Below are 12,028 nucleotides of genomic sequence, written 5' to 3' on the forward strand. Positions count from 1 at the left end.
CTCATGGATATTCACTATGATGGAGCCTATTTTATGAATGAGCAAATTATCTAAGTGAAGGTAACTCACTAACCTCTGTAAAATGGTGATCACAGTTCCCAGCACACAGTGAGCATCTGTAAATGTTAGTTACTGCTATTATGATACCCCGTGACAGAAGACACCTGAGAACAGCTACTCTGGGGGAGAAAGATGAGGCGTGTCTCTCTGGGAGAGAATTCATCTCAGACACTCACAGGAGTGATTCGATTATTTAACAGAGATGCTGTGAGTCAGAATCGACTCAATGGCAGTACTTTTTTAGGCCTATATTTATAATTCTCAGGAGCTACCTAAGTAATTTCAATAGAAAATATCTAAGCTAAATTTTGTTTCCTGCTCAGGAAAAAATGCTGCAGAAACTGTTGTGATATTGAGCACAGCTTACAAAGACAGTGCTATGGGAAAAACTCATTTGTACAAATGGTTTTCTCATTTCAAAAAACGTGAAATGTTGATTGATGACAAACCTTATTCTGAACATCTGTCAACTTCCTGAATGGATGAAAACCTTGACCTGTAGTGCATTTGGAGTTCATTCCACCAGAGCAGACTAGTAATGAAGCTATCTATTTAGAGGTTCTGAAAAGATTGCAGAGTGCAACTAAAAAGCTGGATTTGAGGCAGACAGGGAATCTTCCTGAAATTATATTCACATATAACTCTATTTATTGTAAGATTTTCAAAAAGTGATGGTGGATATTTTTAATCCACAGAGTTACTTCAAAGCAATATACATTTAAAATTACAAACAATATTAAATATATTGTGATAGGATTCAAAGCACATTATATGACTTCTACAGAAATTAAATACCAGACCCTATCATTCCTGTCCCATTTTGAATTCTCAAAATTAATTGGCAAATTCCCTAAGCAAGAAACATTCTAAAAATATGATATGTGCCAGAAAATCAGAATACTTGGTCAAATAAGATTCCTGTGATATGACCTGAAAATCTGAAAAGTGTACATTGTTCTTAAAGAAATAGAGTAAAAACATGTTAAGCATGACAATGGGTGCACCGATGCCCGCATGTCCCACTTTATTGCTCAACAAAATGGAATCCAACCTAAGCATTCCTCTATATTGCATGAAAGTAGAATTGACACAAAATGCCCCAAGTGTGAAGGTACTAATGAGTTAACCATGTTTTTTTTTGTTGTCGTTTTAGGCAGGTCCAAAATGTGGTTGCTTTTAACGGTGGGAGGTCTCATATCAGCACTTGGAACTGCAAATGGTTTCTTTGGAAAACTAACACCTGAAAGCCCTGAAGTAACTATGAACACTGTAAGTTATGAGAGGGGAGCAAATCAACAACAACAATCTATGAGCTATTACTATCTTTTATCATGGTGATGGGGTTAAACTTAAACATAGCTGCCTAAAAAATAATGAAGAATGTGCATCTAGTAGATCCATTTTCAAAAGTTGACTGAAGTTTAACGTTCTGATTTTTCTTCACCAGAGTCAGATGATTACCTACTGGGGATACCCCAATGAAGACTATGAAGTTGTGACTGAAGACGGTTATATTCTTGAAATCAATAGAATTCCTCATGGGAGGAAAAATTCAGAGAACAAAGGTAGAAACATCTTCTCTTCCTTTTTTGCTCTGTCCTTTTTCCTCTTTCTTCATTCCTCCTTCTGGTTGCCTCACCAAGGTTCCCTCCCTGACTTTCTCCCTTGTATCTCTGTTATTTTCTCCTTTGATTTCCCCCTAAAGATTCAGTGAGCCTTGCTCTTTCTGGAAATAAAATAACAATGGAGCTAACTTTCCAGACCTCCAAGTGCTTTATCCATGTAGTCAAGGAGACTTGTTACTCTGGGAATGACTTTTAGATACATAAGGAGATGCTTCTAAGTAACATAAAATGAATTCAACAGTAACCCTATACACAGAATATCAAACTGGTAATATTAAATGGTATCAATTTGAGGGAACCGAACCCATTCTGAGGAAGTCAAGTTAAGCTTTCTCTGAGAGGCAATCACTGAGCTGGTTTTTTAAAAAGGGCAGAAAGTGACCCAGATGATGTGTTGCCGCAGAGAGGGGAGGGAGACCATTTGAATCTCATTTCCTGAACAGATAAAAGCCATTTTTCGATAATATTGTAAAAATGCATCTTTGTGTCATTGTAGAAAAATTATAAAGGACTAAAAAAGTGAGAGAAAATCCATCTATAACTTAATGTCCAGAGGACACTTAACATAATGCTGTAACCCCTCAGAAAATAACTTGTTCCACAGCTTCACGTTAGACTAGACAACCCGCTGTGCTGTCATAGGTGTTGCATCTAAATCAACTCCATCGCACCTAACAACTACAAAAAAAATCAAGGTATAATGGGCATACAATAAACTTTACGTATCTGAAGCATAAAATCTGCTCATTTCTGGCTCTGCCGTCATTGAGTGCTAAGCATATTCCAGTTTAGAGGAGCCCTCTAAGACGCACTTGAACTACTCCCACAGCATTTTCAAGGTGGTAAATCTTTACAGAAACAGGCTGATCCTTTTCTTCTGTGAATCATCTGGTGGTTTCAAACCATCAAACTTTAGGTAGCTTACCACAAGGCAGATAAGATATTAAAAATTACTCAACCAAATGGACATATTTAATGTGTAGTCACAGACCTGGTCTGAGCTTCCCAATTGTCTCTGGGTATTCTCACTCTATCCAGACAGATCGTTTTCTATATAGATGTTAAGGACTGTGTTTGCAATAGTTATTTTTTCTCCTTCTTCAGGCCAAAGGCCTGTGGTGTTTCTGCAGCATGGCCTGCTCACATCGGCCACAAACTGGATTTCAAATCTCCCTAACAACAGTCTTGCTTTCATTCTGGCCGATGCTGGTTTTGATGTGTGGCTTGGAAACAGCAGAGGAAATACCTACGCAAGGAGAAATATATACTATTCACCAGACTCAGTGGAATTCTGGGCTTTCAGGTAATGAAGAGAAAGAACAAAAATTAAGCAGTCATAAATGTACATTGGGCTATAAGAATTCACAGGTATATTCCTTTTTCCAATCTGACCCTACAGTGACAAATTTTATGAGAAGGTACTAAAGAGAAAGCTGATTAAAAAAAAAAAAAAACATTTACTTATTTATTTATCTATTTATTTATTTTTACAAATAACCTTATCACTTTCAAAGTACTCTCCATTACACTTAATATATGTATCAAATCTGTGATTCCACTCTTGGAAACATTTCTCAAACTCATCTGTTTGGATGGCAGACAGCACTCCCTGATTTTTTCTTCACCTCATCTATGTCATTAAATCTCTGTCATCATGTCCCTCTTCATTCATGGAAACAAAAGAAGTCACAAGAGGTGAGGTCAGGTGAGTAAGGTGCGTGGGGCAAGAGTCATACTGTTCTTTGCCCCAAACTGGCACACTAGGATGGCTGCATGAACAGGTGCTTTGTTGTGGTGGCAAACCCATTCCCTGTCTGCCTCAAATCCAGCCTTTTTAGTTGCACACTGCAATCTCTCAGAACCTTGAAATAGATAGCTTGATTAGCAGTCTGGTCTGGTGGTATGAACTCCAAATGCACTACAGGTCAAGGTTTTAACCCATTCAGGATGTTCAGAATAAGGTTTGTCATCAATCAACATTTCACGTTTTTTGAAATGAGAAAACCATTTGTACAAATGAGTTTTTCCCATAGCACTGTCTTTGTAAGCTGTGTTCAACATCACAACAGTTTCTGCAGCATTTTTCCTGATCAGGAAAACAAATTTCACAGCTGCACACTGTTCTTTTATATTGGCAACCACAAAAAATGAGGTAAGGGCACCAACTGCTTTTATGAAAAATATTCACAGTGTGCAGAAAGAACCCTTCCAGGTGATGCCACTAGGTTCACTAACTCAGAATGAGTTGTTCCATGCTTGCCTAGTCGGAAAAAGGTGTACTGTGAAAGTGCCAATCCACCCAGCACAATTCTAGGGTCTTTTGGGTATCAGCTAATATTCCCAGTACTAAAAGAAGGACTTCAGTTCTCTTTTAATAAATACTTGCATTCTTCCATATACTTCATCCCAAGGGTAGCTTTACCTTCACTTTCCTTGCTCAGTACTCGCTCTAAAGGAACTGCTGACTAGGGTTTTCCAAACGCAATGAACAAAACGGCAGAAACAAGAGACTTCTCTGTCCACTTCAGATCCTCAAAGGATCACCTGCACACATTCCAGATGACATTAACACTCAACGGAGGGTAGAGGATCAGAAACCTGGATCACCCTCAAGGGCAGGGGGAGATGAACTTCGGACACCAGACAGAGTTCAAATTACAAAAGGTGTTCTTTCACTGGTCTTCTTCCTTATTACTGGAAACGCCTGGAGTTGAAAGATAGGGGAGTGTTATTCTGTTGATGCTGAAGCACAAGAATGCTCCTTTTGTCTAGGAATTGAAAGGAAGCCATGAGGAAGAGAGGAAGCCCCAGTAGGTGAGACTGGAGGGTCAGATCAGGCAGGGGTGAGATGGCCTTCTGAGAGGCTTGGAACTCACTGAGAGGCAATGAACAGCACAGGGACGTTGGATATCCAGTTTCTTTTTCCAAAGGTCATTCTGGATTATTTGTGACAACTGAAACCGAAAGGGGAAGGATCCCTAAATGCCTCTGGGACAGAGTCTGCTGTTGGTGAGGTCGAGTGTGATTGAGAGCGACCTTATGTATAACGGAATGAGACACTGCCTAGTTCTGTGCTGTCCTCACAATGATTTCATTGCTGCAGCCCCTGCATGAATCCATTTTGTGGAGGGTTTCTCTCTATTCTCCTTGCCCTACTACTTTGCCCAGCATGACGTCCTTTGCCAGGGACTGATGTCTCCTGATAGCATGTCCAAAGTATATGAGACTAAGTGAGACCATTCTCACTTTGAAGGGGCAGAGCATATAAATGGTTCTTAAATTTGATATGCTGTTTCTGGAATAGAAATAATCCCTGCCATACAGATACTAACTTTTATAATGTTAATTGCATTTCTCATGCCAGGCTTCAGAAAGGACAGGATTGTGATAGGAAACTATGCAGAGGGCACCTCAGGCTCATGGATGTTCTATAGGTGGAAATATTTGGAGAATCGTACTGTTGCTTGTCCAAGGGAACTCTAGCTACAAATATGTTTGATTTGTTAGAGACTATAGAAAGGACATTCATTCAGTTTTTATTTTGCCCTTTTTTGAAATTGTAGTTTTGATGAAATGGCTAAATATGACCTGCCAGCCACAATCGAATTCATTGTAAAGAAAACTGGACAAGAGAGTCTGCATTATGTTGGCCATTCCCAGGGGACCACCATTGGTATGTGAAGGCAATCTAAGCCTGGTAGTTTAGTTCACTGCGGTAGGTGTGCTGGATACCAAGCTAAGTATTTTCATTAAAAGAGATCTCTACACAACTCAGCAATCTAAGGACAAAGCAAAGGGGGAAGGAGGGTAAATAATTTGTGAAAAATAATGCAGGTAGTAAATATGTCATCCACAATATTTCATTTTAGCAGAGGGGTGGATCATCCTAGGCCATTACATGATATAAAACTTAACTTAATAAAATTTTTATCAAAGCCCAGTATACAAATACTATACTGTTTGGGAAACACGCTAATTAGAGATTGAGTTTTATGTTTCTGTGGCATATTAAAAAACTAAAATAACAACTTCTAACACTTGAGTCAAGTCCAACTCATAGTGGTGCTAGGGGGCAGAGTAGAAACTCCTGTGAGTTTCCCAGGTGGTAAATCTTTAAAGAGCAGAAAGCCTTTTCTTTCTCTCCTGGAGGAGATAGTGGTTTCAAAGAGCTGACCTTGCCGTGAATCCACTAGGCCACTACGGTATTTCAATTCTCTTGCCTATTCAACTGTCAAACATTGACTGCATTCCCAGTATCTTGGTAAATATGTCACTTCATTTGTTGTTAGTTCGTAAGCAATCTAATGAAACAATACTAGCCTCATATTTAGATGAGTAACTTGGGACTCTCAGAGTTTAGTGTAGCCCAAGTCACAAAGTTGATAGATGACAGAGCCAATCATCAATACCAATTTGGTCAGATTTCACACTTGTGATTTTAACCTTTTTACTTATATGCCCTACTCATGATAAGTGGTAATTTTCAAATTGTATTTAAATTCATTAAAACTTGTAACAGTATTAATAATAACTGTGTTATTAGATGATAACCCTAATTACAGGTGACTTATAAAGCCAGATGAAAGAGCTTTCTATATATGTATTTAAAATTCTAGTTTCTTATCTCATATAAATTTTTGAAGAATAAACAGATAGGCTAGCATATGATTGCTTTACATAAGGATCCCTGGTGGTGAAGTGGTTATGCATTGCACTGCTAACAATAACCATAAAGTCAGCAGTTTGAAAACACCAGTCACCCCCTGGGAGAAAGGCAGGTCATTCTACTGCCTTAGAGTTATAGGCTTGGAAAGTCACAGGGGCAGTTCTTACCCTGCCCTTTAGGGGCGCTATGAGTCAGCATCTATTCAAGGGCAGTAAGTTGTACAAGCAGAGGTGCCAATTATCCCGAGTTTCCCAAATGCCACCTTAGTAAATCCAATATAATGTCATACTCACAGAATCAACAAACACCAGCAATACAAACACACTTTATAAACTGGTTCCTTGGTCTCTTTCAGGTTTTATTGCCTTTTCCACCAATCCCAAACTGGCCAAGAGAATCAAAACCTTTTATGCATTAGCTCCAGTGGCCACGGTGAAGTACACCAAAAGCCTTTTAAACAAGCTTTCACTCCTTCCTACCTTCCTCTTCAAGGTGCGTGATTCCCTTTCATTCACTTGAATTTAGGATATGAAATCACCATGGATTTCAAAGCAATAAGAACAGAAGAAGAAATTGCTAAGTGGTAATGTGTTGGTGTCCATTAATGCACACGTGGTATTATTTATTAGCAAGCTTTCATGCCCAATACAGCCTATGAGATCCCGACAATTGTCTTTATTCTTTTTTTAAATGTTTTATTAGGGGCTCATACAACTCTTATCACAATCCATACATACATCAATTGCGTAAAGCACTTCTGTACATTCTTGGCCTCATCATTCTCAAAGTATCTGCTTTCCACTTGAGCCCTTTGTATCAGGTTCTCTTTTTACCCCCCCCCCCACCCTCCCCGCTAGCCCCTCCCTCATGGGCCCTTGATAATTTATAAATTATTATTTTGTCATATCTTGCCCTGTCCAATTCTTGATTAGCATTGATGAAGTAGTAAAGGCTGGGAGCATTTTATAGGTGTTTCTTTTATGGGGTGTTAATTTAATAGATGTTTTGATTAATTAAGCACCCTATTCAGAAACATCAAGGCTGAGATTCCACTCCTGCAGTAGAGAAGGAGAAATCAAAAGATGTGAAAGAATCTAACCTCAGCCATGGGAACTGGGAAGAAAGTGAACGGAAGGGAAGGGCTTCAGAGAGAAGGTTTTACTCCATTACACTTATCATCCCCCCGGGTTTCAACACATTGTGTGTTGTGCTGCTTCACTCCATCCAGTAGTTAATTAAAGTAGACAATTCACAGTAATATCTGATCATTTCCCTGCTTTATTCAGGGAATGGAGTGAGAGAAAGTACTTGAAATTTCTAAGGCACTGTGAAATTTCTAAGAACTAAGGAACTAGCATCCACGTTGTGGAGAGATAAAATTATTTTAAATGGAATCTTTTCTGCAGTTTGATTGCTACAAAACTTGAATGATGCTTTTATCTTTCAGATTATTTTTGGTAACAAAATATTCTATCCACACAATTTTTTTGATGATTTTCTTGCTACTGAAGTGTGCTCCCGCCAGACATTAAATAAAGTTTGCAGTAATGCCTTATTTATCATGTGTGGATTCGACAGTCAGAACTTGAACATGGTTTGTATCCATTGCAGTTTCTATCCCCAATAGTTTGAGAAATATCTTTGAGTTCTTTACCTGTCATCAATTATAAATATTATTTCCTGAGGAATAACTTCAGAAACATGTCCATGCTAGACAGGTAAACCCCAAAGAAATCACAAATCATTGCTTTCAATTTTATCACTTAAAACTTTTTCCCATTCCCCCAAATATGCCTTTAAATAAACCACATATAAAACATTAATCCTCAAAGCAATGCCTCCAAGAGGTCTACTGCAACAGTTTTACCCTATGTAATATATCATTTGACTTATTGACTGCTGCTTCCATAGGCATTGATTGTGGATTTAAGTAGTGTGACATTCTTGACAATCTCAACATCCCTATAGAGAAACAATATGTGTGTCTAAGTGCATGTTCATTTGCTTCCTAGAGCCGCTTGGATGTTTACCTATCACATAATCCAGCTGGAACTTCTGTTCAAAATGTGCTCCACTGGTCCCAGGTATCAGTTCATACTATTGGTCAAATTGTTTTTTAAGCCTGGTGGTAGGCCAAGTTGACTAGAGAAATAAATCTATGTATGAGAAAGAGCTCTGTATCATATCAAGGAGATATTATAGATCAAGAAAGCATCCTAGCCCAGAGAAACTCTAGTCCATAAGTCTGATACTAGTCCACAAGTTCCCCTTCAGACACATGAAGCCAGAGGCAATGATGCAGAATGCAGGAAGATCACAAGATCACAGGCTGGTGGGTACAGAGTCACTTGGATCCAAGGTCGGAGGAAGCATGGCAGCGCACCAGCAGCTCCTGCATTCAGGCACAGAGTTCCAGCAAGCAGGAAGGCACACAAGCAGAGAGTGAGGGAGATTCTCACTTTCCCCCACTTATGAAAGGACACACCTCCAAAGAGGCATCATTAGGCTGTGATCTTATTGACAGGTTGGATTCCACCCCTGCACTTTCATACATCTGCAAGTTGACAGAAAAGCATCCATCTAACTACCCCAGGCCAGACCCCTTGGACTCTCAAATACTCCTCAGAGGAAGATTCCTTGCAATTGAATACTGGCTGAAAGTTATCAATCGATCCATGTGAATGAAAGTCTTAGAAAAACAGATTCTGTGAGTAACAAAATAGCAGAAATGAAAGATTTTTACACGGAAAAAAAAATTCAAGCACAGCTGCATTTTAAGGTTGCTAAATCCCTGGGTTTGGTTGAGCAATAAAATTTGTTTTTGAAATGCAACTATTTTTCTAATAATTGTTTAAGTTGAGGCTATAATTACTGGAAATGATTGGGTTTTATTTTTGGTCTGGAGAGAAGAGTTCTATTTCTTTATGCTCTGTAAATTTGCTAATTGTCAAGCTTCTTGTTTTCCCATACCACCCCCTGCCCCCCACACCCACCTATTACCTTAGGCTGTTCGTTCTGGGGAATTCCAAGCTTTTGACTGGGGAAGCCCTGTTCAGAACAAGATGCACTATAATCAGGTAAGCATCTTGTTTTTTTTTTTCAGGTAAGCATCTTAAAGTGGAAATTATTTACTTTTGAACGACAATATTTTTTAAATGTTTAAGAAGAAATTATGATAATTTTGAGTATATTTTCCAGTGGAATAGACCCAGAAATTATAAAGTAGATAATTGTTTTCTTCAATTTCCCTCACCACATCAAACCTTTACACCAGATTGCCAGTCTTCCATATAACAGTGCTCTCCTGCTTCACCAACTATTTTCACACGTTGCTCTCAAAAAACCACATGCACACACACACACACACACACACACACACGAGATCCTTCACAGACCTTATCATGCCTTCCTCCTCACACACACTCATAAAACAAAATTGTGATGTGTCTCATTTCCTCAGAGTTCTGTTCTCTATCGTAAAGTATAATAGATTCACTGTTCTAATCATTCATGAGATAGACATGGAATCCCTCTCTTCTTAACAATGTCTTGTATTTTGTGTTGAACCAGAATGAGTGATGTCAATGAAAGACTTTCCAGGTAGATAGAAGATATACTTGCAGGTCGAGGCTGGAATTATTATCAGCAGACAAGGGCAGTGTCATCATACTATCGGCAGTGATGCTGCGTTGCTTCAGTGAATCCAGGCTTTAGCCAACCTTTCTGCTTGTTATTGTACCAAGAACCCAGGCTTTGGAGTTCCTCCTGGCTTGGATCAGTGAAAGCTTGTGCAATGATTTTTTCCACCCCTTGTCCAAACTCAGAAGAGAGTAATTGAAATAATCTAATAGAATATTATGTATTAGCCTTAACTCAGTGTAAACTGGTAGATTTCCACTGGGTAACTATAAACAAGAAAGTATCCTAAAATGTTGGGGAAGCCCTCATCTTCCCATTCTACTCTCAGTCTTTCATTTAAGTAGTAGCTAATGAACTGTACTAATTTCATTTCTGACGAATGTTTGGTAGGAGTTCATATACTCACAATAATATTCTAGGTATAAATAAGATGCCCTCCTTTTGATTTATATCTTCAGAGTATTTATATATGTGTTCAGCAGAGTACTATAAAATGCTATTTTCCCTCCTCCAGAACACATTTCTCCTGCCCTTCCAACCATTGCTTCCTCCAATTTCCAAAACACAGGCTTGCTTCAAATCTATCCTTTTGCCAGAGTCTGTTATCAGTCACCAGATGGCTTCACCTTGTAGGACCTAGTACACACTGGAAACCCAATCCCTCTCTCTACCTTCATCTCACCGATCCAGAGACAGGCCATCTTGGTCTTCCAGTAACAGAGGGAGCAACACTCATTTTAGAGTGCAGTGTTAGCACATAAGAGACTCTTGGAACAGCCTCAGTAAAAGAAAGTAAGATTATTGGTGTGCATATTCTGACACAAGGACACTATAGAATGGAGTAGACCTGCTCTTTAGGATTTTCAAGACTGTAAATCCTTACAGAAGAAGACAGCCTCAGCTTTTCCTGTAGCTGGTGAGTTTGAACCAACCACCTTGTGGTTAGCAGTTATACCATTAACCCATAGTGCCATGAAAGCGCCTGGAAATATAATAGCGCATATTAAAATACTATAAAAATTACATAGAATGGGAGATTTTCTTATGGAAGATTGGCTATTACATGGATTAGAACAAAAAAAGTATTATGTTGGATTAGTAATTTTGAGTATTTTCTAACAAAGCTAAAACAACTCCACTAGGCGTTTGGAAAATTAGAACTGGTTTCTTGTTACCTTTTCCTGCTCTGTAAATATCCATTAAATCTATACATGGTTGCCCATTTTCTGAAAACAGGAAATGTCACTAATAATTTGGACCAAGGTTTAATAAAACCAGATGAACCCATTTGTAAGTAAATTGAAACAAAATAAGTGGCCCCAGAGAATTCATGACAATTAGAACGCAGTCAAATTCACCTCCTTCAAGTGGGGTAGAAAACCCAGGTTTTTAATGAGTGAGAATTGTTGCCTAAGACCTTATTATCTAAAGCATGCTCACCGACCAGAAGCATCAGTAGCACTGAGCATGCAGAGGCTCGAAGAAAGCTTGGCCACGTCTGAAAACCCTATCTTCCTCTTTTTGTTTTTTTTAGCCCACCCCTCCCTTCTACGACGTGACCGCCATGAGAGTGCCAATTGCCGTGTGGAGCGGGGGAAATGACTGGCTGGCTGACCCCCACGATGTGGACCTTTTGCTTCCCAAACTCTCGAATGTCATTTACTCCAAGAAGATTGCTCCGTACAACCACTTGGACTTCATCTGGGCAATGAACGCCCCTCAGGAAATTTACAACGAGATTGTTTCTATGATAGCAGGGCATTCAAAGTAATTCTGAATTGTAAAATTCCTCTATTTCCTTTCTTTTTTCACAAGCTCTTATTTTTCTCACCACAATTTTCTGTCACATTGGCGATGCAATTCTCTTTCTGTAAGTTTGACTTTTGAAATATATTGGCATCAAAAAGAGTTCTGTTTTCTACTTTAAATTTTTTAAATATATGATTTTTTTCCCTTTGGAAATCCTCTGAAAACCTGAGGTAATACCTTCCTGGGCAGGTAAACCTCATACCTTCTTCCTGCTTTCCTCTTGTTTCTT

At 38.9% G+C, this 12,028-nt stretch overlaps 1 protein-coding gene across 2 annotated transcripts; it reads left to right on the forward strand.

The window, feature by feature from the left end:
- Nucleotides 1-1,224: 1,224 nt before the first annotated feature.
- LOC142428982 (gastric triacylglycerol lipase-like) lies at nucleotides 1,225-11,761 on the forward strand. Of its 2 annotated transcripts, none has more exons than XM_075533916.1 (9): nucleotides 1,225-1,329; nucleotides 1,508-1,625; nucleotides 2,790-2,988; nucleotides 5,249-5,358; nucleotides 6,707-6,843; nucleotides 7,799-7,945; nucleotides 8,364-8,435; nucleotides 9,357-9,428; nucleotides 11,525-11,761. In XM_075533916.1, exons 1-9 carry the CDS (start codon nucleotides 1,225-1,227, stop codon nucleotides 11,759-11,761), a joined length of 1,197 nt encoding a protein of 398 aa, XP_075390031.1. The 2 variants fall into 2 exon arrangements, with proteins under 2 accessions (XP_075390031.1, XP_075390032.1); XM_075533917.1 differs by having other exon boundaries at nucleotides 1,508-1,622; nucleotides 2,886-2,988.
- The last annotated feature ends 267 nt before the right edge of the window (nucleotides 11,762-12,028 follow it).

The sequence above is a fragment of the Tenrec ecaudatus genome, chromosome 16, assembly GCF_050624435.1.
Source record: "Tenrec ecaudatus isolate mTenEca1 chromosome 16, mTenEca1.hap1, whole genome shotgun sequence".
NCBI lineage: Eukaryota > Metazoa > Chordata > Mammalia > Afrosoricida > Tenrecidae > Tenrec > Tenrec ecaudatus.